This window comes from Panthera pardus, unplaced genomic scaffold (assembly GCF_024362965.1).
Source record: "Panthera pardus isolate Hobbes unplaced genomic scaffold, ASM2436296v1 HiC_scaffold_16, whole genome shotgun sequence".
Taxonomy (NCBI): domain Eukaryota; kingdom Metazoa; phylum Chordata; class Mammalia; order Carnivora; family Felidae; genus Panthera; species Panthera pardus.
Genome location: NW_026526721.1, coordinates 3,730,607 through 3,756,279, shown reverse-complemented (window position 1 = coordinate 3,756,279; position 25,673 = coordinate 3,730,607). Strand labels below are relative to the sequence as shown.

The 25,673-nt window shown below is 57.8% G+C and overlaps 1 protein-coding gene across 5 annotated transcripts in view; it reads left to right on the top strand.

Annotated features, from left to right (window-relative positions):
• ABCG1 (ATP binding cassette subfamily G member 1) overlaps window positions 1–25,673 on the top strand; it is an 81,037-nt gene that overhangs the window by 37,356 nt on the left and 18,008 nt on the right. For all 5 annotated transcript variants that reach the window (XM_019432673.2, XM_019432671.2, XM_019432670.2 and 2 more), the window contains 6 exons: window positions 15,328–15,445; window positions 17,134–17,266; window positions 19,106–19,156; window positions 23,522–23,667; window positions 23,951–24,074; window positions 25,132–25,246. In XM_019432673.2, coding sequence (XP_019288218.2) covers window positions 15,328–15,445; window positions 17,134–17,266; window positions 19,106–19,156; window positions 23,522–23,667; window positions 23,951–24,074; window positions 25,132–25,246 — 687 coding nt within the window. The remainder of the gene's footprint in view (window positions 1–15,327; window positions 15,446–17,133; window positions 17,267–19,105; window positions 19,157–23,521; window positions 23,668–23,950; window positions 24,075–25,131; window positions 25,247–25,673) is intronic.

The following is a 25,673-nucleotide window of genomic DNA, read 5'->3' as shown; positions in this document are numbered from 1 at the left end:
CAAAACATTAAAACTGTTACAGTAAATTACCTGGTGATGAACGTTTTCATAGAGTAGCCTCAGTTCAGTGCAAGAAGCATAAACAGAGCTGCCGTGGCTGAGAGAAGGTGGTCAGCCACAGCCTAAAGCCCCTGATGTACAGGAATGAGCGATCTCATGAGCTTTCTTCCGTTTCTTTGTCATAATGTTGCCTTACAGGGAGTCAGAGATGTGATTTCAAGATACAGCCACATAAGCAGGTATCAGTGCTTGTATATGTGATGTATTCACGTATGATTACTTTTATATGTGAGTATTGTGTTTTAAATTTTTTTTAAGTGTATTTATTCTCGAGAGATAGAGACAGAGCACAAACAGGGGAGGGGGAGAGAGAGAGAGGGAGACGCAGAACCCGAAGCAGGCTCCAGGCTCCGAGCTGTCAGCACAGAGCCCGACGCAGGGCTCGAACCCACGGACCGCGAGATCATGACCTGAGCCGAAGTGGGACGCTTAACCGACTGAGCCACCCAGGCGCCTCTATGTGAGTATTTATTTTTAAGTAAGGAAAAGAACTTAAAGATTCACAGAATCCAGTTTTCTAGAAAAATAAGGCCTGGGTTGACAGAGTTGGATTTAAGATAAATCAGCTTTTGAGATCAAACACTGTCCCTGCCACATCTAAATTTGTATCTCATGTGTGTATCTTTATTTCCTTCTGAGTGAGAAGGTGATATATTATTGCCTCTGCTATCAGCACCAAAGCCACATGTAACCAGCTTAGGATAAGTGGGGCGGGGGGTGGGGGGGAAGCAAAAGCCTAGGATCACGAGACTGTAAACTTGACCATGATTTTTAAACTACACCAGGGAAACTCTTTTCTGCTTCAAATTAGACCAGGAACATCTAACGTAAGAAACGGGAGGTGTAGGGGCGCCCGGTGGCTCAGTCGGGTAAGCTTCCAACTTTGGCTCAGGTTATGATCTCATGGTGTGTGGGTTCGAGCCCCACGTCGGGCTCTGTGCTGACAGCTCGGAGCCTGGAGCCTGCTTCCGATTCTGTGTCTCCCTCTCTCTTTGCTCCTCCTCTGCTCACACTCTGTCTCTTCCTCTCTTAAAAATAAATAAACATAAAAAAAAAAAAAGAAATGTGAGGTGTTACATACTCTTGAGAAACAATTTCTAGTCAACCCTTCTTGGGGGGTTTGCGTCTTTCTCCATTTGAGTAATTTTCAGGTTAGAAAATATTTGAGTTTTTTCCCCATGTTCTTAACAAGTTCATAAAGCATCTGTTCATCATTCAACAAATTTGTTGTTAGTTATCTGTTATAAGCAAAGTGCTCTGGCTAAGTCTCGGGAAGGAAAAAAGTGGATAAAGCATGGCCCTTGAGGGGAGGGGAATTTACACAGGGGAGGGGGTCACTGGAAGCGGGAGTGATACATGGCAGGGTTCTAGAAACCAGGAGCCGAGAGGGGTGGGCACCATCCCCTTGGGAGGAAGCAGGGGCGGGGGACAGAATGTGTAATGGGAGGCCCACTGCCCAGGAAGGAAGGGGGCCAGAGCCCGGCCGAGGGCCCGGCGTGGTGTCCAGATCTGGGGGGGTGTGGGGGGGGAGGGGGGAGTAGAAGGATCAGTGGTGTGCGGGCACCAGGGTCTCCAGGGCCACCACCTGACCGGTCTGTGTGCCATGAGGGAGACAGGCTGCGGCCCACAGAGAGCGTGGGGACCCCAGGAGGGCACGGGGTACAGCAGACACTCTGTTTCCTCACCCGGGTGGTGGGCATGTGAGTATTCATTTCTTTTCCTTCCATCTGTGTCGGAGAGGGAGTTAGCATCACAGATACACTCGGGACCAGGCCAGGTGGTTTAAGTGCTGACTTCTCAGCCCGCTGGCCCCGGGACCCCGGGAAGGTTATTTTAGCTCTCCATCCCTCAATGTTCTCACCCGTAAAGTGGGTGTGTTAAAAGTACGTCCCACGCAGGGTCGTGTGGAAATCCACTGACTTAGTCCGCGTGGGAGCGTGGAATGGTGCCCGGGCCCAGGGAGCCCGGAAGCCGGGGTGGCTGCGGTCGCCAGCGCCCTGCGACTGAAGCGGTCTGCGATCAAGAAAGGAAAAAGCAGAAGGGATGGATGGAGGGCTCCCGCTGAGGGAGGGCCGGCGTGTGCCCGTCCGTGACGTGGGGTTCTGACCTGCAAGCCCAGGGATTGGGGCTCCCGGCGGACGACGGGAAGGGAAGACACAGGAGGAGAGCGCCCTAGAAGGAGGTGACGAGGCCTCCTTGGCGGAGCGGCCTTCCCCCTGGATGAATCCTGCCACCCTGCTTGCCAGGGACCTGGGGGACTGTGGCACGTCTGGTCACATTTTGAAGGCCTTTAAACGGGCAGACGCCAGATTCAAGCTCAGCTGGCTCCCCCGGCCCCGCTGGGCACCTCATTGGTCTCTGCTCTGTGGGTGCCTGTGGGGTGTCCTGCTCACAGGTGAGGACTCCAGGGACAGGAGGCTGCGTGCAGTGGCGCTCAGACATTCAGGAGGCCACACTCGGTTTGCTTCTCGGAAGTGGGTGCTGAGGACACGCACCGGGCCGTCCAGAGAGCGAGTCAGTCCATCCAGGGCCAGGGCCTCCTCTCCGGCCGGCTCGCCAGTCCTCCCTGTGGCCGCGCGTGGTCCCCGGAGTTTCGTTCGTGGGTTGCACGTGCCCTTAGCGCACGGCTGTGTCGGCCTCTCCCGCGCGGTGCCGTGAACCCGGCCGTCTCTGGGTCCCGTGCTTAACACTTAAGCCTGCGTCTCTTGCGATTATGGCTTCTCGTCACGCCTTGTTGGTTGGAGACTTGGTCGGGAGCCAGGCCGAGGATTGGACGGGCGCTGGGTGTGAGGCCTTCCCCGGTACCCGGGAGGACCAGGCTCCCAGGAGGGACCCGTCTTCCCCCTGCAAGGGACGTGAGGGCAGAGCTGACAACAGAGCGACCACAGCGCGGTGACAGTGATAGAACTCGTGCTCTGACGTCCCACACTGCCCCAGGCACCGCGCCCCACGGACGCCGGCCCCCGGCCCCGTGAGGGACTGGGTGGCCCTCCCCCGGCAGGTGGAGAGCCTGGAGGAAGGCAGGAGTGGGTTCTGACCGGCCTGCCTCCGCACCTGCCGCCTTGACTCTCAAGGTGGCGAATGAGTTGGCCAATGGAACAAATAGATGAAAATGGCCCAGTTGCTTGGAGGAAGAAGCCTGTCTAGTTTGGAGGTTGTGTTCACTGAGGCCCAGCCAAGCACCAGAGGTCCCCCCCCCCCCAGTGCTCTCCTCCTTTCACCTTCCAAGCAGGTAGGTGTGGTTATCCCCACTTTAGAGATGAGAAAACAGAGGGGTAGCTTTGGGATTTGAGCCATCACCAGTCACCCCGTAAAGTTCACTCTCTCCCAGGGGCCACGTCCCTGGCCGGACCATGATGGAGCCAGCACAGGGGGCATGTTCTGTGGGGTGAAATACACCAGCCAAGGCATGTTTGGGAGACCCCAGCAGACTGGCCTGGTGTGCGGGGAAAGTTGAGTTTCATCACTGGGTGGTGGGAGATGGGCCTGGCAGGGCCCAGTTGTGGCAGGAAGGCCCGGAACCCTGGGCCTGGCCACACAGAGGTGGTCCTGGAGGGGGAGATAGTGGGGCCCCATCCAGAGGGCCACCCAAGAGGCTCAGGATGCCACGGGGAATCCCCACTGGCCCAGAGGGTACCGAGCTTTTACTCAGGGAGCCGGAGTGACCCTCTAGGATGGGTGTCAGGCCTGCGTCTGTGTGTGGGGTCCTTTCCACGGCTGTGTAACCCAGAACAACAGGGAAAGTTCATGAAGCTGGTGGGGTCAGTGGCATCCCTGGCTTAGCCACCTCGGTCATGCCACGGGGTCCTTGGAAATGCCAAATGTGGAAATACAGTGTCCTCCAATCTGCGTCTTCTGAAGCTGTCCCCAGAACGTTTCTCGGATGTGGCCACGCACGGTGACGCGTGGCTGAGCTATCTCCAGCTCTGCCCGGGTGCTTGCAGGAGACCGAGCTGTGGCTGCCATTTCCTGTTGGGGAAATACCATCAACGTTTCCCAATGAGGGAGGGGAGTAGAGCCCAGCGGTCGCCAGCCATGGCGTGCTTCTGGAAGCCGCCCAGAGCCCTCTGTATGTACAATTGCACATGTGCTGATTTGGGCTTAGTTTTTCCTTTCCCCTTTCAGACTTTGAACTTGGGATGGGGAAGCAGTCATTGGACAGATCACAGCGGTAACCACGACTTTCCTTAAATAGCCCCGCCGAGCACAAACGGGTCCAGTAGGTCCGGGACGCCTCAGAGCCCGACGAGCACGGAGCTCGGGCGACTGTGACGTGTTATGGCAGCCAGCCTGGCTGATGGCGAAATGCGGCAACACTTCCAGGTTGTCCCGTTTGAGAGTCTCTACTGTGCCTTTTTGGAGAGCGTGTGGCCTCTGGTCCGAGTCGTACTGTGATGTTTCTTCAACGGAAAACGCCGGTGAATGTCCTCCAGTTCTGAAACGTGTCCCGCGATAAACTGTCATTCACAGAAGAGCTGCTTGTGGGGCCGGGGGCAACCTCCTGGTGCAGCGACTGCAGGGTGGAGGGGACGGTCCCTTTTCCAGCTCGGTGACCACGGCCTCCTTGGGAAGTCATTGGAGGGAAGCCCTCCCCTGACGTCATCCTGGCGGGGGGTGGCCGCCCTGAGCGCGGCTGACGCTGGTGCTGCTTGGGGCAGGCAGCAACAGCAAGAATCTTTGCTCCAGGGGCTGCCACCCGAGTGCTCCGGTCTTCCAACGTCCCCGCAGGCCTGCGTGCAGCGTCGGCACTCAGGGAGGGACACGGCAGGAGCTTCAGGGCGCTGGGATCCGGATCCCAGCCTTGGGGCCGCTGGCCCCGGGGAGTGCATCCGCCCTGCCCGGAATCGAGGGCTGGTCACCACCCCGGTGGGAGACAGACACCGGGGTCTGAGTGGGGCACGTCGGCAGAGAATGTGGGTGGTGCAGACATGTGGAGACCCGGTCAAGCGCGGCATCTCCAAGGGCGGGTGCCCGGAGCAGGTCACAGGACCAGACTGGGGATGAGCTGGTGCTCGCTGGGGGAGGACAGCCCCAGCCACCACGGAAGGTGGGGGACTAAATCCCGGCCACACCAGGCGCAGTTCAGCAAGGCACTGGATGATGCCCGTTGCATGGTTTTCTTGCCCAAAGCCCTTCCTTAGAGGGAGAAGGGCCCTCTTGTGACCCTCCAGGGTGTCCGTAGCCCACCGACCCCTAGGCCAAAAGCCCTGCGCAGAGAGGAGCTGGACGGAAACCCTTGGTGCCGCGACTGGCTTCCCGGGGAAACGGAAACCACATTTATGCAGCTCTGCCCAGCGACCCCCGATGCACCTGCTGGGGCAGGAGGTGAGAGGGGGCGTGTGCGCCTCCCTGGGGTGCTTGCTGGACACTGAGCACCGTCTCCCGTGATGTTCATTGATGTGATCGTTCCCCAGTGCGGTTTAAAATCCTGAGGCCGAAGCCGGCAGAAAGAATGAGGGAGCTGCTTGGGCCTAGAGCCGGGCCGAAGTGGGGCGGCAGACGGACAGACGGACAGGGGAAATGGGCAGTGAGGGAGACCATCAGCCAGGGACAATAAAGCAGAGAGGCTCTAGGGAAGGAAGGGTGGAAAGGCATCCTGAACTGTGGCCGGGTGACCATTTTGGGTCCATTAAAGTCACGCCCAGAGGAAAGCCCTTGGAAAGTTCAGCGCTTTGTCTGTTATCCAGCTGCTGGGGGGAGAGGGGGCTGTAAGACCAGTGGTAGACGGTCACGGTCAGACCGGTGGAGTTAGCTGTGCTGAAGCCGACTGGACTTGCTGCCCCAGCACTCGCTGGGCCGGCAGAGAGCGGGGACGTGCTGTTTGCACGGTTTGGGGACACATGGTAACGTCTCGGAAGCCCTCACCTACCCCGTGTTCGGGCCCGTGTTCACGTTACGAGCGCGTCTTCCCTGCTGTTGCTGTCATGCCAGAAGCCCCCTTCACTGTTTCGGAAGGTGCATAAAAAAGGAGAAAGAGGGTTGGTTTGTAGGCGTGGCTTTGCCACTTAATAAGGAAAACCGAGGCGTGAATGTGGAGGCCTTTGGGTGTTGCAGGGAAGAAGCAGGTGGGCTAAGAGCAAAATGTCTGGATTTATAGGAACGCGGAGTTCTGTCCTTCGTGCCTTGAGGTTACTCTTGGAGGGGGAGGGGGAAGGGGCTGGAGAGAGACCCTTTGAACAAGAGGTCCTTTTAGCTCTGGGGCCAAGAGTAGTGGGAAGAACAGGAGAGGGAGAGAGGAGGGAGAGGGAAGAAGGGGGAGGAGGGGACAGGGAGGGAGGGGGAGGAGGGAGCGAGAGGGAGGGAGACCATGGAAGGAGAGGGAGGGAAGGGAGGAGGGGGAGGGGCATGGGGGGAGGGAGGTGTGCAGCTGGGCTTATCTTACAAACGTCGGTCTCCATAGAGAATTCCGCCGTGGGCGTGGAGACCAGGTACTGCGTGTTCTGCTCAGGTGAGGATGATGGGATGCCTGGGGGATTGTTTGGCACCCTCGCGGCCCTGCTGGCATCATTTGAAGAGTCAGGATTTTTTTCTTCATTGTTCTGGCCAGGTTTAGAAGTGTGTGAAAGAGACCAGTTCTGCTTTTAGAAGTATAAAAATAACGTGGTGATAAAAACCTGCTTCATGCCTGACAGGCAGATGTAAATGACTTGCATCCAATTTTTAGTGGCTGTGCTGGGGCAGGGCTGTTCCACTGCCAGTGTTCTCACGAACTGGCTGGCAGTGTGGTGTGTGTGGAGTGGGGTGTCGGTGTGCCTGTGTGTGTACATGGTGGGGTGCGGGTGTGCATGTGTGTGTGGTGGGGTGTGATGGTGTGATGGTGTGTGTGGTGTGTGTGGTGTGCATGTACATGTGTGCATGTGTGTACCAGGGTGTGGGCATGTGGTGGGGTGTGAGTGTGCCTGTGTATACCTGGTGTGTGGGCACGTTCGTGGGTGCACGGCGGCCTCGTGCAGGTAAGGATCACAGAGAGGGCACCTGAAGTGGACACGCAGTCAGAATTTCATTTGTGAGCTTCCTGCCCACCGCTCGGGGCGGGGACTTTATGGAAATCGCGGAGCGACCCTCGGAGACTCTGCTCGTCGTTCTTCTTGGTTTGTGTTGCTCTTCCCCTTTAATCGCGGCTCGGGCTCCCTCTGGTTTCAGGAGGGGGGGTCCTGCTTTCGCCTAAAGTTCTTCATGTTCCCCGATTCCCGCTCTTTGGTGTCCCAGAAACAACACTTCTCAGTCGTCCTTCTGACGTGATGGCTTTATGCCCTCATTCTACGGTGGATCCAAGAGAAGGAATTCCAATGTGGTTTTTGAGACCTTTTGCTATTTGGCAAGCCCTCGGCTTTGTCCTCCGGCCCGTGTGCCGACGCCCCCAAGGGTGGCTGGCTGGGACCCGGTCACCGGGCGCCGCCTCCCCGTCTCCAGAGCAGCACTGGGAAAGGGGTGGCCCTGACTTGGATCCAGGGGTGGACACTTCCTCCCCGTGTGCCCTGGGCAAGTCCCTCGGCCTCTGTAAGCCTCTGTAAGCCTCGGTCCCCTCCTCTGACATTCATTCTGCCCCCTGCCCCCGGGGCTGCTGGGCTCACTGAGGCTGATTCAATGACATATGCAGAGGGCTTTGCCTCAAAACAGCCCTTGATGGCGATGCAGGGAAGATGCTGACACGGTGTCACTGGCAGGACCCTGTCTGTCTTGCCACCGGGGCCAGTGGGGTTTTCAGCTGCTGCGCCCGAGGCCACAGGGGACGGCGGGCACTGTCGGCTGGGCTCCAGGAGCGGTGGCTGGGATAGAGAGGTTCATGTACCGGGTACTGCCGTCCTCGCGGCTCGACTGTACCCGGGCCCACTCACGCCTTCGTGCCCCACGGCTGTCTCAGCGGGTCAGCATCTCAGAGAACCCCGATGGGATATTAACCGGGATGCCATTTCCCATCACCCAGGTCACACAGGTCACCTGGGGCCAGCAGCCACGATGTTGGGCGCTCAGAGCCACTCTGATGCTGATGCCAAGATCCAAGCCCTCCCGGGAACGCGTTTAAGTTAAGGGCAAGGGAGAATGTCACGTAATTTAGGATTCGATCGAACTGGTCTTGACATGCCCCTGGTCCAGAGATGCCTCCCTGCACAGTGGGAGGCACTGTGCTTCTTGAGAATAAAGCTGTGTAAGGAGGGAGCACGTGCATATGGGCTCCATGGGCTGCATGCTGTCTGGATACAGATGGGCAGCTTTGGCGTGCACAGGAGATTGTACACTTCGGTGTGCCGTGAGCGATCAGAGCCCCGGGCCCACGCTGGAGCCCCCGAAGCCAGCCCCCCGCCCCAGAACACAGAAGCCTTCTCTGTACCCCACCTGCTCTCCTCTCCCATCTTTCCACTGATTTGCTCTTTCGAGAACGATCCGGGGTGTCTCGGTACTAACCGGATCACGCAATCTTCGGATCGCCGTCGTTTTCGTATCCGGTGCGTCGGCGTCGATCTTCGTCAGTTGGGTAGGAACGTCTGACTGTGTCTCTCCCTCATGGCAGAGAAGACAAAGCATTATTGAAATACAGTTCTGGGTAATGGGGGGGGGGTCACGCTGTGTGTGGTCTGAGGGACTGGCTGGCGTGAGTCTTGCCTGGCAGAGCTGGAAAATGACTCGCTCTAGGATTCTGGGCATCAGCTGTGGGAAATTTTACCGCTGAAAAGATCTGTAGTTAAATCCCATACATTTAAAAATAGTCGACGGTCTGTGTTTATTACCTGGCTCTTCCTAAGCCGCTTGGGGCTCCTTTCTTTTTTGTCGTCATTACTCAGAGCTGACGAACGTGTGAAAATAAAGCACGTGCTCGGACTGAGGGCAGGTTCTGTGTCAGGCCCTCCACGATGACGAACCCGGACCTGGCCTCCGTCGCAGACGCTCACCGTGAGCTTGGCACGTGCAGAGGGGACTCCCAGTCTCAGGACCCCTTGGCTGTGTCAGTGGGTACCGCACGTAACCCCCAGCCACCATTTGGTTGTCTAGGGAAAGAAAGCCACATGTGACTCCTGGAAGAATCTAGAGGATTCTAGTGCCAGAACGGGTTTTATCCTGGGGAAACTGAGGCCAGGACGGATAGGCAGTCTGTCCATGGCCACTCCCTGGTCGTGAGCAGAGCTGGAGGGGCCCTCGGCTGCCTCCCACCACCTTACTCTTCCCTCTCCTTGTTTTTCTGTTCACGTTTAATTGCAAAGTTTAATCTGCTTCCTTTAACCTCATTATGAAAAGTCTACACTGGGGACCTGGTCTAACCAGGCTCTGTGCCGTGTGGATGACCCGAGAAAGTCAGAATGACACCGGATAGAAGAGACACTCGTTCTGGAAGATTTGCCAGATGGTACCACTCATCTCTTCTAGAACAGCCCGGGGCTTCCTTCCCGGAGGGAAGACCGTCCGTCGAGCTGCTCCTCGTGAGGCTTGCTGGCCTGTCCGTCATGTCCACAGAGGAGGGGGGACGTGGTCCTCGGGGGGACATGGCCCCACAGGCAGCATCTGGGCATCGGCTGAGCGGGGCGGGGAGGGGTTTACGGGTGTCCTGGTGCCGAGGTAACAAATCGCTACAGACCTGGTGGCTTCAGACAACACACATGGATTGTCTTCAAGTTTGGGACGTTAGGGGTCCCAAATCAGGGCTGTGTTCCTTCTGGAGACTTCCAGGAAGAATCTTTTCCTTGCCTTTCCCAGCATCCAGCGGCTGTACTCCTGGTCTTGTGGCCCCTGCCCCATCTTCAGAGCCCACAGGGGGGCATCACCCGATTTGTCTCTTTCCTCAGCCTCTGCGTCCTTGGTCGTATCTCCAGTCCTGCCTCCGACCCGCCCCGCCTGTCTCCCGCTTTCCCTTAGAAAGACTCTTGGGATTATTTTGAGCCTGCCCGGATAATCCAGGGTAATATCTCCATCTCAAGATCCTTAATTTAATCCCATCTGCAGGGTAACACAGATTCTCAGGATTAGGATGTGGACTTGTTTGGAGGCTAGTATTTGGTCCACTCCAGGGGTAGAGCACATATCCCCCCATCCCCGCCTCTTTCCCTCCTTCCCTCCCTCCCTTCCCTGTCCCCCCCACAACTCCACCCCGAACCCCCAACACTCAAGGCCTGAAAACCAACCTGGGAGTTGCAGCTGGGGATTGCTTCGAACCAACGTGTTTCTAGTATACCTGGGTAAGCTTTGGAGACGGGGACTAGAACATTCTATCAGAGAATGGGCCCTGAGGTCACCTTTTCTCGGGCTCCCGTGGAAGTGGGGTGCTGATAGCAGCTGCCCTGAGGGCCCGTGAGGAGGTGGCCCCCGTGGGTGGCTCTGGAGACCGCGGTCCTAGGGGGCTCCCCCCGCCCCGCCCAGGGGCAGTGTGGCTTCCTGGTCAGGATGTCACCATGGGGAGTCTGGGTGTGATGGGGGAGCAGCGGGCACCCTGACAGGCCGTCTCATTCATGCTGCTGAGTTGGGTCTGGGCTAGCGTCCCCCTCGCTCCGGGGTGTAGGGTGAAGTTCGTTTCTTCTCAGAGCTGCCTCAGTTCCCCCATTCTCCCCTAGAGCAGGCGCATGCCAGCCAGCCCTACCTGGCCTTCCCGCAGCTAGCAAGCGCACCCGCCTGAGAGAAGCGACTGGCAGGAGCCCGGCCGCCTCTGGTGCCGGGCCAGTCCCCGCTCCAGAGTTCTAGAACAGGGTCACAAACCACCAAATCGGCCCGCCTCCTCGGTTTGTAAGTCAGGTTTATTGGAACGTGGCCACGCCCATTTGCTTCTGCAGCAAAGCAGGGGAGTCCGTGGTTTATTCTGTGGGCACAGCCACCTGGGCCGGGTCTTGAGTGAGCGAGCAGACCCAGGAGGGCGGCCCCTCTGTGGCCTCTGCACGGCTGCCCGCGTGGGGACTGTTCCTGCACCGTTACTTTTATGGCGTGAGTGCCCCACCCCCGGTGGGGTCAGTGCCCTGGACCGTCAGGATGGCATTCGGCCCTCGGACGAGCGCGGAAAGAGCCCCCTCTCTGGGGGCGCCCGCTTCTCCGTCCGCTGCCCGGCGCGGTGAGACAGCGCGCCCTTGTTTGCCGCGGCTCAGAAACAAAACCTAGCGACCCACTGACCCTGGAAACCTCTCTAGAAACAGCCGCCTGTTCTAAAGCCACAACTCGGTCAACGAGGCCTGAGCCAGCGAGTCACTGGCTGGAGGCTGCGGGACATGCTGCTTGTTATTTTCTGCAGGTCACCAGGATCGGGGCCTAACGGGTCCCCGAGGGCTCCGACAGCGGGCCCCGATTGGCGGGCGCTGCTCTGAAACACGTCTGCCGAACCCCTTTGTCCCTGCGCCGCCGGGCTGGGTGGCTGGAGGCACGTTAGTATCGGGGAGCGTCTGTTCGGTCAGAGGACGCCTGTCTTCCCACGTGCACCAAGGGGTCCCTAACATACACAGGGCTTGAGTCCTCCCTAAACCACAGAAGACCCTCCCTCACCCCGGCAGGAAGTGTTTGTTTTTACCTTGAGGGCGTTTTACGAATGAAGATCTGCAAGGGGAGGGGAGGATTCGACCCGCTCCGAGCTCTTTGGGTGCACACAGGGTGTTTTTGGCCCGACCCCCCCCCCCCCCCGGGAACTCTCAGCTCCGCCTGCCCCTGGGTGGCAACCTGGGCCTCCGGGGAGGGAGGGGATCCTGTCTTTGGGGGGCGAAAGGCGCGTCATTTCTTCCCTTTCTCTGTGAAGTGCTTCACACAGTAGCAGACGGAATGCACCATACCTGGGTTGAGCTGACACTGATTCGGGGGCGGGGGGGGGGTGGGTCAGGCCACGCTGGGGGGTGGGAGCGACGGCATTGCTGGCACTGGCGGCACATCAGGACCCCGGCTGCAAGAGCCCCTGCTGGAGTTTCGCACAGCGCTTGGAATGCTGGCCTTCTCTGCTGACCCGCTGTGGGACCTTGGGCAGGTCACACGCCCTCTCTGGGCCCTGGCTTCTGCTCTGCAGCTTATGGGGAGGAACCCAGTACTCAGCTTGCTGTGGGGCACAGAGGGGAAGATGTGAGCGAAGCGGGTGCCGCGCTCACTCGGGGCCCAGAGCTGGCACTCGCCCGAGGGCCGGGCTGTCCCCCGTCCTTCCCCTCCAAGGGCACGTTTCTACAAAATGAGACATCTGTGTGCCGCCCCCCCCCCCAGGCTGAAGCTTTGCCGCTGTGTGTCCCCAGCACCTTGTGGGGGTCAACAGACGCCGCTGCCCCCTGAAGCACTGTTCGCCAACGTGGGTCCCCGCGACAGAGTGGCGCTAACCTCCTCTGAGGTGGAAGGACCGGTGTCTGAGCAGAGTTCTCGTCCCTGGGCTGGAGGGACCTGGGGCACTGTCCTCTCTGTCTTTGTGTCTGTCTCTCCGCTCCTCTGTTGTGTGGGTTTTGATCTGGCTTCTTGCCCGGCTGTTTTAGGGACGGGCTGTCCGCACGCGGCAGGGGGGCCCTGCCCCTCTGTGGTTTCCGCACTTGGCGATCCCCGGAAAATCACTGCCTCACCAGAAGCAGCAGGGAGAGCACGCGTATCGAGTGTCCACAGCACACGGAGGAGGTGGCTCCCCCATCGTGCCAAGAGCTGGGCTGGGCCGAGCTCAAGCTCGGGACGTAGGGCGGGGGTTTGGGACGCCTCACGTATTCTCGCATTCCGTATTTCTGCCAGGGGTCAAGTGCAAGGCTCTGCAGCCAAGGACGAGTTTGCTGCACAGATAGAGTGAGCACGTGTGGGACACTCACAAACACGATTCTAATGGGTGCGCCCGGTCCTTGGGCACCACACTGGGGGCCCCACGTCCGAGTGTGAACTCGGACCCTTGCGGGTCCAGACAGACTGGTGATTTCTTGGTTCCGCTGTCACTTTTACGATTCTTCACTCCCGAATGTGTGTTCGCTGTTTCTAAAGAAAAGCAGGTTTCCGATCTTAAAGAAGCACAGCCCCACGCCGGGTCTGGTACCTTCTCCGCCACCGGACCCGTGCAGGCCCCACTCGGGAGGACCCCCTCGGCCAGCCCGCCGCATGCACCTGGCCTCCTGGCTGCCCTGGGAGCCAGCGCCCCTCCCCGAGGCATGAGTCGTCAGCCTCACCAGCCTCGCTCCACCTGGCCCTGGCCCACGAAGCCAGTACGGGGTTCGTGGGCACATGTACAGTCCCAGTCGGTGGCTCTAAATGACAAGACCACAGGCCACACCCCTACGGGCCCACCTTCTCTTGAAAGGGCCAGATGAGTCCACCGCTCCCGTGGGTTTGGTGCACGTCCCGGTGTGCCGGCCGTGGGCATCACCGCCTGTGTGAGTTGTGCTTTTATCTGGTGCCCAGTGTGCACCCCAATACCAAGGGGCAGCCCCAGGTGCTGTCAGAGGAGCCCCCATGGGCTCTGCCCAGAGGGAAAGGGCCTCTCGGAACCCCGAGGCACAAGGCTGCCCCCAGGCCGTCAGACGGCCCTTGGCCCGCACATGGCCATCTCAGTGAGTCACCTACATCCTCGGGAGGTTACTGGTTCACAGGACAGACTCAAGGGAGGGTTTGCTCGGGAGTAACCCCGATCCCCACCTGAACTGCCCACCAGGAGGCCAGGAAGGAGCAGACGCCTGCCTGGAATTAGTGCGCCCTCAGTGATGTCATTCGGGTCCCTGTGGCCCAGGCCCCGGGGCGCCTGATGAGGTCCCACCGCACGGGGAGCTTGACCTTGCAGAGGAGAAGCCTCTGTTGACCCCCAGCTTTTCCACGTGTCCGTCCGCCACGGGGCAGATGCAGACGCCGTCCTTGGGGTCCCAGCCCCTGCCTGCAGCTGGTCTCCCTCTGCTCCTTCCGCTGAGTCCCCCACATCCCAGCGGTAGGAATGTGAGCTGCTCTGCCCCTTCCTACCCGGCGCGGTCTCCCCAGGGGACTCCGCCGCTCTCCATAATGAGGCAGATCGCAGGGCCACAGGCTTCCTGCCTTTTGCTTCTGCTTCTCTCTGCCTGATTAAACAAGTCCTCGGGGACTCCCTGTCCAAATTGAGGTGGCACATGGTGACAGGTGCGGGGTTGAGGGGCCCCATCTGTGGAAGACGAGTAGACAGCTGGGCGAGAACCCCCCCAGGCCCGTGCAGGTTTGGGGGTACCGGGAGCATACAGCCAGCGACTGGGGAGAAAGTCGAAAGGAGGGGCTCCCTGCCTGGAGGGCTTCACCGGCCCCTGTAAGTGTTGGCCGTGGGGGGTGAAATGCTTCGTTTGCGTGACTGTGGTCCTGGAGGGGTCCCTTCTGAGCACGTTTCTCAGGAACGGAGAAAATGGGTCCGAATCAGGAGTCTTTACCTGTGGGTCCAGCTGCCTCTGTTTTATTGCCGCACGTTGAACCGTCTACTCGAAGGCGGGCGAACGTGGCTGTCTCTGTGACATGTGGTCCTTCTCCTTTTACGAGGCTCTCGGATGGAGACTTGGCAGAGCTTCCAAAGCAATTTGATGTGGCTGCAAAACGATAAGCCCTTAATTATTAATTAATTAATACTATTTTAATTATTTAATTAGAAGGCGATGGCTTATGAAGAAATCTTGCATGAATAGTTCGTGTGTGTCCAAACTGTAAATAAATGAAATAACCGTTTCGTTAATAAACACACTTGCGGGGCGCCTGGGTGGCTCAGTCGGTTGAGCGTCCGACTTCGGCTCAGGTCATGATCTCACACTCTGTGAGTTCGAGCCCCGCGTCGGGCTCTGTGCTGACAGCTCGGAGCCCGGAGCCTGCTTCAGATTCTGTGTCTCCCTGTCTCTGACCCTCCCCCATTCACGCTCTGTCTTTCTCTGTCTCAAAAATAAATAAACATTAAAAAAAATTTTTTAAAAATAAGTAAATAAACACACTTGCTCCCCATCGTGGGGGCGGAAGTGACACGGCTGGCGGTGTGGCCCTGGGTTGAGATCTGTTCACACAGGCTGTGGGGGTCCTGAAGGAGACACCAGACCCCCTGGTCTTATTCCAAAACGAGGTGGTGGATTCCCTGTAGGCCAGGTAATTAATGCACATGCAAGGGCTTTACGAACACTAGAGCAGCGCACGCGTGCGGGTCGCTGCTAACGTAACGCCGGGGGGTGTGCATCTGAGGAAGACGGAGGCACACGGGCGGTGGGCTTTCGCCCTCAGAACTCGGCATTTAGGCCACGCGTGTAAGATCTTGCTTTCTGGCCGTGGTTACATCGTCGGGTGTCCTCGTGGGTTCGCCTGTATTGCCTGGCGGAAAAGCCCACGATCCCTGCGATCGGCAGCTGGGAAACGGGTGTGATGTGCTTTCTGCAGGATACAAGACCCTTCTGAAAGGCATCTCCGGGAAGTTCAACAGCGGGGAGCTGGTGGCCATCATGGGTCCCTCTGGGGCCGGGAAGTCCACACTCATGAACATTCTGGCTGGATACAGGTGAGCACGCCTCTGCGGAGAAACAGGTCCTCACCCCGTGGTTGGCCTGTGGGTGGCAGTCGGGAGAGAGAAGCCCCTTCTGTTCGACCTGTCACTTCTTAAGGTTCTGTACAGACTGTGACCTGTGGGGTTTAGCAGCGAGAGGCCTTGGGATCCGGGAAGGGAAGCCCTGCAGGGACGGCAGTGACTTTGAAAGTGTCAGAGGGCAGCACCTGCTCAGTGTCACGTGACTGTGGAGAGTGGACGGCCCACGTGCAGGGGAAGGAGGCCATGGGACGGAGCAGCCGGGTGGGCTCCCTCGTGGGCTCAGCCGCGGCCAGGCGCAGGATAGGAAGAAGGAGGAAGGTCAAGGCTGGGGAGGGGACGGCAGGAGAACTCTAAGACTAGTGTGAGTCAGGGTCTAATGTAAGATGAGCAGGAGGACCGTCAGGCTGGGTCCCCGAGCTCACGCACTCCTGCCAGTGCCTGTGTTAGCCCCGGACGTCCTGCCCCATGTCATTCCTGGGGGCGTCACCGGAAAGCCCAATCCTCATGGGTGTTAAAACTGTGCTCCTCAAGTCACCTGTCTTCAGCTCTCGGGCTTGCATTTGCTAACTGTAGCAAACACTGTTAATACTCAGGAGAATTTCATCTCCTGGAAACAAAAAGACCCTATCACCTCTTTCCTTGGGACCTCTGCATTACTCCTTAATGCCAGAAATTAGGATTTTTAAAAACCTGACACAGGTTGAAGTCAACGTCCAGCATCAGGGGGTGCATGGGTGGGGGGAGGAGGGGGGGCAGCCACTGTCAGCACATCCCACACCCACAGTTGCTGCCTGGCCTAGGGGTGCTCAGGCAGCCTGGGGCTGTGGCCCACTGCCTGGAGGTGGCTATTCCCTGGGGGGGGGTGGGAATCCCAGCCCATTGCCTGGAGGAAAGAGCCCAAGGTCATAGTAACGGCCGGGATGAGGCTGGAAACCAGACTCCGTAATTTCACTGGTCTCCACTATCCCTCGGTGTTTCTGTGCCCCGAGACATCCAGGAGGCACTTCCTTAGGGGGCTGTCCCAGCCTCCCCCACCTCCCTGGGCCAGCGCAGATGCACTGTGGGTCTGGGAGGGGGAGGCCGTGCCCTTCAGGTCTCCAGGGTGCACATGCCATGTCCCAACCTGTCGCTGGGCCAGGGGACAAATTCCCCTGTGGAGAAGGAGCATCCGCTTGGCCGAATGGATGCAGGGCCCAGACCCCCTCCTCCGAGCCACCTGCACACAGGGAGCCTGCTTGGTCTCCGCCCTCAGGAGCTGGTTCCTATATAGCGGCCACACCCCCAGCTGCAGAGTCTTGGCCTTCGGGATAGCCTTGGCCACTCACGACATCGCTCAGAAGCCAATCTCACAAACCCCAGCACAGTGGCGGAGGGGGGGGGCCACATCCCACTTGGTGGCCGCGCGTGGGAGCACCCACGCGCATCTTTGTTCGTAAGCGCTGGTTACTTACGGATTCGGTTCACCTCCCCGTCCATCCCGAGCATGGTCTCCGTGCAGCTCCTTCCTGCGAGTCCTGGTACTGTTCTGGGTCCCCATCCCCTTCTGCCTGCCCCTTGGTGTCCCTGCGGTAAACGGTCCGTCGGGAAGATGCTGGGAGGGGCCTCCTCCCTCCCCAGGGCCCTGGAGGAGGAGCTGACGGTGTCCGCTCTCGGCTCTGCAGGGAGACTGGCATGAAGGGGGTCGTCCTCATCAACGGCCTGCCCCGGGATCTGCGCTGCTTCCGGAAGGTGTCCTGTTACATCATGCAGGACGACATGCTGTTGCCACACCTCACTGTGCAGGAAGCCATGATGGTGAGCTGCCCACTGGCCTGAGCCCACCCTCCTCCCCCCCCCCCCCCCCGTTAGAGCAGTGCCCGGCGTGGGGCTGGGGGCTCTGCCGGCCACCTACCTCCAGCACAGCTCTCACGCCAGGCATGCTGTTTGGACAGCTTCATCGAAAACAAACTCCCAAGACCCTGACTTCTCATAGACTCTGGATGGCAAATTCATGGCCAAGTTTGTGAGGTTACTGATACACCATCAGACACACCCCTATCACCCCTAAGGGCCATCAGCTGCTCTTAGTTGTTTGTGGCTTTGGGCCCAAGTTCCCTGATCTGGTGCCTGGGTTAGGGCCTTGAGGGTCTCGTCCTCGGCCCCCTGCTGGTTGTGCATGGGGCTGCTAGCTTTTCTGCCTCACCCGCTGCAAAAGATCCCTCTTGGCACCGTGGGGAATGTTCTGGAGTGCTCTGCCTGGGGCCTGGTCAGTAAACAGGCTTTTACCTTCACTCTCCTGCCCAGAGAGGTCTTGCCCTGTGCTCCTGACCCGGACAGGGCAAAGCTTCCTCTCTGCGGGCTTGGAGAGGGCTGCCTGCCAATTTATCTGAAGGGCAACTCCAAGGGCTTCTCAGATCAGCAAAGGGGAGCAGGTAAGATGTCGGATACGCCACCTGTCCCCGATCTGCTCTGTGGGTTGTCTTCATTCACGTGCCTGGTGCTAAATGTCCTGGAAGGAGAGACCTCTCCACCAGGCTGGGCCTTGCCGGCAGGCACACATGCTCAGTGCCTCTAATGGCTTATTCTGCCTCCAAATGGCCATTCTCATGGGGCACAGGGAACTTAGGAGGGGTTACGAAAAGAACAGTCGATTTAGAAAATTCAAACTTAGTTTTTTGCCTTTCTCCTGGGAGACCAGAGTTTAGCTTCTTGGCGAGTTATTGAACTAAACACTTGGTTACTTGACTGAGAAGCTTCATTTCGATTTCCAGCTCGATCACTGCTTTCTTTTGCAGACAAGATTGGTGACTCTCACCAAGCTGTCACCTGGCTGTGCTGTGAAATCCATTTTCAGCATGAAATTAAATAAGATTTTGATTTTGAGAGTTGTATGATACCTTGAAAACCACCTCTCTCTTGGGGAAATCATGCCTTTGACTTCAGAAGGTCCTGTCACAGGGGTGGGGGTGACACCAGCCACCCACACCCAGTCCCAGGCATGTGTCACGACAGCTGTGCCTTTCCACGTGCTGCTTCTGATCCTTTCCACCACCAGGCAGACCACCAGGTGGCACTCGGTGTTACCCAGCAGGCAGCCGGCCCTGTGAGCCACCCAGGCCTGGATGGGAGGTGCCCCCCTGTCTCCCATGGCGGCCCATGGAACCCGGCAGGGCAGAACCAGGGCTGACACTGGATGCCGGTTGCTACCCAAGGTTTTACCCAGCAGCATTGTGCACAGCCAACCAGATCTCAAACAAAACAAAACAATGACAGGGGGGTCCTAATATTTAGCACTTGCCAATTTCTGCGGTGTCAGCACTCCCACTGTGGATAGCGTTAAGCTGTCCAGTGGTTTAACGGGTGGCCTGGTCTTTAAGCCCCTGATGCCTGGGGTTTCCTTGACTGTCAGCTGCCCCTACCCACCTTCTCTTGTGGGCACAGCAGAGAAGCCGTCCGAGATGACAGGAAGCAATCCAGACACGTGCTGCTCTCTGGGACCCCGCCTTTGTTAAGCCAAGGGGGGTAGGAAGCCAAGAGCTCCAGGGGCTTTCCTCCATTATCTGGCAGCATGGCCGCTCAGGCTCCAGCCCACAGCAGACCAGTGAGTTAGCTTGCCCTGCTGACCGCGGTCTGTTCTGATTCCCCACCCTGCAGGTGTCTGCACATCTGAAGCTCCAGGAGAAGGACGAAGGCAGAAGGGAGATGGTAAGTGTGGGATTGGGCCACAGGTGGTCCAGAAAGTGCGTGAAATCCCTTTGGCGGAGGCGTGGGGAGGGACTTTGTGGCCCTGCTCTTGTTTGCTGGTTCGTCACCTAGCCTTCTGCATGGGGGACAGTGACATCTCAGTGTGCGCCCCAGGCTTGGCAGCCGGGACCCAGGAGTGGCCGCCTTGCCACAAGACTTACAGCTCTTAGCATAGCCACCAAATGGCAAGGGCGCGGCAGGAAAGCTTAGGTAGTCAGAGGACACCAGCCTCAACACTAGACCAAGCGTTCTGCGCCTTTTTAGTGTTTAATGTGCTTTGTACTCCATTGTTATTGTTTTTTATAAAACACTAACAATGAAGATGGTTAGTCACTCGCTTAAAAATAACCAGCCTCCACCCACACGCACTCACAAGAAGATATTTGGTTCTTAACGCGTTATTAAGCAGCCTTAAAAAAATCAAATAAGTAAGTTTCCAGGATGCTGGAGGCCTCCTAAACCTTTTCATCCCCCTCCTCGCCGCTTCCCTAAAGCCCAGGGCACAGGGAAGGTGCCGGGTCAGCACCCCATCGGGACTGGGCAAGCCACACTCGGCGGTGGATGTGACGGATTTATGTTTACACAACGTCTGGGGGAGACTCAGCTTCCCTCCTCCGCTCCCCGGCTAGCCTGGTGCTAGTGGGATTTCAATGGAAGAGTAAAATTGGGCGAAATCCCACTCTCGCAGTACTCTCTTGTCTTCTGACACCATCAGAAGACGACAGTCCGGAGGCAGAAAGAGTAGGCTACAGGTTCAGCACCAGCGGTGCTGGTCAGCGCCTTACGTTTGCCGTAATCTGCAGTGATGAGAGGCAGGGCCCGGTTAAGGAACATTAATAGCAAGTCTATTTCCCACGTCTGTTCCCTCTCCCATGGCACATACTAGTTCATGTTCCACGAGTGTGCCATGAAAACAATGCTGGGCATCGCTGGGGCTCCTTCTCTCCCCTGTGCCCCCCACCCCGACCCTGGCCTGGCCGGCGCCTTTCAGATCCCTCAGGGTCAGCCCCGGGAGTCCGAGGTCAGCCACACGGTGGATGCAGGTGGGAGCGGAGCAAAGACCCCTGCTGCTGTCAGGATGCCCCCTGTGGCGTTCTTTTATTCTGAAGCCCAAAGGAATGAAATAGATTGCTGGAACCCGGGACAGAGACGCGGCAAATGTGGGGACCCCCTTAGGAAGGTGGGAGGGGTGGGCTGGGTCGTTGGTGCCGAACGTGGAAGGCCCCCAGGAGTGAACAACCATCTCGGGCCCGCCGGGGAAAGCCGTGGAGGGAAGGCCCCTCGGAGTGAGGGAGGGCCAGGTTATAGTTCCGCTCAGGACTACACAATACGGTGGTGAGTGGACAGGGGTGGTGGAGGGTCTTGCTGACACAGAGAGGGCCCTGCCGTGAGGCGGAGCTAGGTCCACAGGGGGACCCCTTCAGCTCTGGCCTCCTAGGACCCTCTGGATAACCTTGGGTCACTGCCTCCAGCGCTCTGGACCATTGTCTGTAATGAGGGCTAGAGACCACGGCCGCCCCTGCCCTCCGGGCAGTGTGAAGCTGACTTAGCTCGTGGATCCACAGAGCAGACTCGAGGTGATCTTCCTGCAGCACGACTCTCCTGGACAGTCCTCTCCGTGGGGAAAGGGAACAGGAACGTAGCTTTCGCTGGAGGGCTGGGAGGGCAATGCGTGCTTCTCGGCTGACATTCTGTATCACACACAGGCCCTCTTGCCTCCTGAGCCAGGTCTTCAGAAACCGGCTTCCAGCCCCCATCGGGGAGCTGGTCGGGGTCTTTGGGGAGGGCTGTGGAACCCACTCTTCCTGCTCTAGCAGAAGGGACGGGGTGAGAAGGCCTTCTTGGTGGGGCGAGCAGGTGTCTCCCGGGCAGGCCACGCCCGTGCACATGTCCTCCATACGCCTGACCTAAGACACGAGCAGACCAGAGCCTCATGCTGTTCTCAGCTGGGTTACAAGAGCAAAGACAGCAAGTCAGTGAGGGTCTCATCTGCCAGCTGTGTGGCTGATCGTCCCGAGGGAGCAAGAGGCTTGCCCCGTCTTCAGATTCGTCTGCTGCTGGACCGAGCGAGGCCGTGAGCATGCACGCCTAGAGGTGGTCTTGGGTCCCGCACACATTTCTTACTGGAAGCCCCCGTTCTGCTTTTCAGCCAGGTGTGGGTCCCGCCTCCCCCGAGAATGCATCTGCCGGATTGGCTGGTTATTTCCAGGATGAAACAGTGGCGAGTGTGACTCACTTCCCCCCAGCCTGAGTTATAGTTGTTTGTATCTTGTGGAAACACAATAGAATGGAATGTTCTATTTTTTAAAAAAAAAATTTAGTGTTTATTTTTGAGAGAGAGAAAGAGAGAGCACAAGCAGGGGAGGGGCAGAGAGAGAGGGAGACACAGAATCTGAAGCAGGCTCCGGGCTCCGAGCTGTCAGCACAGAGCCTGACACGGGGCTCAAACTCACGAACCGTGAGATCATGGCCTGAGCCGAAGTCAGATACTTAATCGACTGAGCCACCCAGGAGGTGCCCTTAGTATAGAATGTTCTACTAGGTAATGGAATGTGTTGTCCACAGCCTTCCTTGGTTCCCAGAAAAGCAGCCTCAGCCCTCGAGGGTCCCCAGCAAGGGGCTTTCTCAGGAGCAAGGTCTCCCAGGGCTGGGACATTGTTCTTTCTGACTAGTTTTAGAACAAAACCAACCAGCAGAGCATGACTCTTGAGAGAACGCCAGAGAAATGGGCTGGACAGGCAGGAGAAGGACAGGCATCGATATTTGCCTCCACCTCCTGCGTCCTGTCTGTGGGGGCCGAGGGTACATGGAACAGGACCATGCCTGACCACAAGGAGGGATCCCCAAGAGGACAGATCGTGGACAGGACAGGGCATGCTCCGCGCTGCGGGGGGACCCCAAAGACGAGCCTGGAACAACCAGAATGACCCTTCATTCTGCAAGTTCAGTCTGTGTTCCAGAAGACTGAATGAGCTTGGTGGCTCTGGGAAAGCCAACAGGTGCTGTCTGCAGGGGAAGGAAGTGGGCCAGGGCACACACACCCCCCACAGCCCCCCTTCGATGGCCCTTCCCGGGAAACCTCGCTGACCTTCTTTCTAGGTTGGGATCCCTCAAATGCAGTGTGTCCTAGAAGGGCCGTGGGTTGGGTTTATGGGTCAGCAAGGGAAGAGCCTGGTGGGATTCAGACCCAAGTCCGTCTGACCTGACGGCCTCCCGGGCTGTGGGGCAGTGGTGCCCCAGCTCTTGTCATCACCCAGGCTTGCATTCTGTACTGACCGTGCATCAGGAATTCAAGAGCTGGAGTGAAATTTTTCTTCCCTGGGAGTTCTTTCTCCTTTGGGATGACCTCATCTCCCCAGAGAAGCCACTGGACTGGGGTCCGCCCGCTTCTGCCACCAGGGGACAGGATGGTCGCCGGGTGTGTTCTGGTGGGACCTCCAGGGGGGCTGGCCCTGGGCGGCGAGCCTGGTGTGGACGCAGGACAGCGGCGGTGGACCCCCGCCTTCCCAGGGGCTGCCTCCGGGAAGACACTGCACTGAATCCTGCTGACTTTCTGTTTCCTGAGCCCATGCTGGGTCAGTCATCTGGAGCGGACAGGAAGGCGTCGTCCCAGTGGACTGTTTGTATCCCGGAGCCCAGCCTGCTTCCCGGGGGCCGGGGGCCGGGCTCGGCGGGGCCACCGTGGAGGGTGGTGACGGCTTTAAGCGGTTTCCTGGCCTTGCTGGCACGTCGGACACCTGGTTCTTCTATTGACAAAGTGCCAAGGGGCAGCTTTCCTTCTTCCGGAGAGACCCGGCCTGCGTGGGGCGCGTCTGCAGGAGCCGTGTGCGCTAAGAATGGTGGCATTGGTCGCTGCTGTTGGTTACATGCTTCCTGTACGCCAAGCCCTGAGCTGGGTGTTTTGATTCCTTATCCCATTTAACTGCCACGGTGGCCCTCCCCTCCGCGCTGGTCAGAAACCTGATCATCCTCTGTGTGTCTGCCGGTCTACCTGTTCCACAAACGGTGATTGGGCACCTTCCCTGGCCTGGGCCCTGAGCGAGGCTTAAAGAGGCCCGCAAGGTCACCTCTGCAGGAGGCGTATCGGAGACTCCGCCCCAGGCGGGCCTGGCTCCAGTACTGCTTCCCAGCCTCCTGGGCCCAAATCAGGACCTCGGACTTGGAAACTCGCCTGTCCACTCGGCAACGGGCCCCGCTCTGCAGTCCCATCCGTGTGTATCCACGAGTGGGATGCAGGAGGCAGCAGGTGTTTCCACATGGGCCCTGTAGGTGGTGAAGTGTGGTGGGCAGTCCCTGACGGATACCCTGGCCCCGTTGCTCCCTCAGGTCAAGGAGATCCTGACGGCTCTGGGCTTGCTCTCTTGCGCCAACACGAGAACCGGAAGCCTCTCGGGCGGCCAGCGGAAGCGCCTGGCCATCGCACTGGAGCTGGTGAACAACCCTCCCGTCATGTTCTTCGATGAGCCCACCAGGTAATCAGGAACAATGAGGGAGGAACCCCGTCCTCCCCATCAGCAGTGTCCACGGGGGGCCCCACAGTAGCCTCAGAAGGGGGGAGGCATGTGCTCTGCCTGCCCATCTTTTTCTCCTATCCCGGGGTCCCCGAGGGGAGGCCTGAATTCCTTCCCTCTCTCCATCCGCTTCTAGAAGACATGACAGGCTCAGGCGTGCATCACAGGCCTCCCCAGTGTGTGCTGAATACAGGGTATGGTTGGGGGGTCCCACAGGCATCTGACGGTGCCCCTTGCCTTGCAGTGGCCTGGACAGCGCCTCCTGCTTCCAGGTGGTCTCCCTGATGAAAGGACTGGCCCAAGGAGGGAGGTCCATCATCTGCACTGTCCACCAGCCCAGCGCCAAGCTCTTCGAGCTCTTTGACCAGGTGCGCAGACCACTTGATGATAGCCCGAGTGAAGCCAAGTCCCAGGGACTCTGCTTCCTGTTGGTTCCCGGAGGCGTCTTCATTTCTGAATGGCCTTAAGTGTTATTTTTCATAAGACTCTGGAGTCATCGGCAGCTAAGGTGGCAGGGCAGGAGGGGGTCGAGAGAGCTGGCCAGCATTCTCTCTCTGGGGCTGGTATCTGGCCAAGGGGTCTTGGGCAAGTCACTGACATTGTGGAAGCTTCATTCTCCACCCCCACCCCTGTAACAATGGGGAACACCTGCTTTACAGAATTAAATGGCAGGTTATCATATGTGCACGACATCATCTCTTTTATAAATCTTAGGTTTCAATATTATAATAAGAAAAAAAAAAAAGGCCCAGGGATGAAATGTGTATAGTTTCAAAAATCTTTCCTAGCAGGCAGTTAGTGCAAAGGGGCAGGAAGCGATATAGTAAAGTAATGCCTGTCCATATAATACCTTCCCTGACTTAAAGTTTCCTTTGAACTTTAACAGTTTGGGGGAGGTAATGTATAGCTGTCCTGAAAGTGAGAAAAATTGACCGATGGATGGGTGGATGGATGTAGGATGAATAGATGAATGGTTGAATGGGTGGTGGATGGATGGAAGGATAGATGGATGAAAGGTTGAATGGGTGGTGGATGGGTGGGTAGAAAGGTGGATGGAAGGATGGATGGATGGATGGTTGAATAGGTGGTGGATGGATGGATGAAAAGTTGAATGGGTGGTGGATGGGTGGGTGGGTGGGTGGATGAGTGGAAAGGTGGATGGATGGATGGTTGAATGGGTGGTGGATGCATGGATAGATCAACGGATGGATGGATGGGTGGGTGGGTAAATGGGTAGGTGGATGGGTGGGTGGGTGGTTAGATGGAGGGGTGGAGGGGTGGGTGGGTGAGTGGGTATAAGGATTGGTGAGTGGGTGGGTGGATGGTTGAATGGGTGGTGGGTGGAGGGGTGGACGGATTGACAGCTTTTGTTGCTTTACAAAGGAAGACAAGGTTGGTGTTCTCCCTTTCCTTACTTTTTTCCAGCTTTATGTCCTTAGTCAAGGACAATGTGTGTACCGGGGAAAAGTCTCAAATCTTGTACCGTACTTGAGGGAATTAGGTCTGAATTGCCCAACCTATCACAACCCTGCTGATTTTGGTAAGTAGAGCCTTGACCGGCTGGAGGGGAAAGAAAAGGGCTCTTCTCCACTATCAGTGGGTTTCTACTTTTACCTGAAGCCCCAAAATCTGGAATTCCTTCACTATTCCAAACATGGGTCAAGTGCCATCCTGCGGTGGAGCTTTTAAGAACAGACAAGAGGTTTTCTTTCCTCCAGATAAGATACCTGGGAACCAGAACAAGAGAGCTGTTAGGAGCAGAATTTCCTAATGCTATGCTGTGTTAGGCTTCTGCTTTTAAAGAAGTTATTTCTGGAAAGAAATAACCTTTAAAAATAAAAAGTGACCCTTTTGCGTCGGTTAACCGAATTGTTAAAATGCTGATTTAAATTTTGACCAAACATAGCAAAAAAGGCGATGCTCAAGGCGCCTGGGTGGCTCAGTCGGTTAAGCGGCCGACTTCGGCT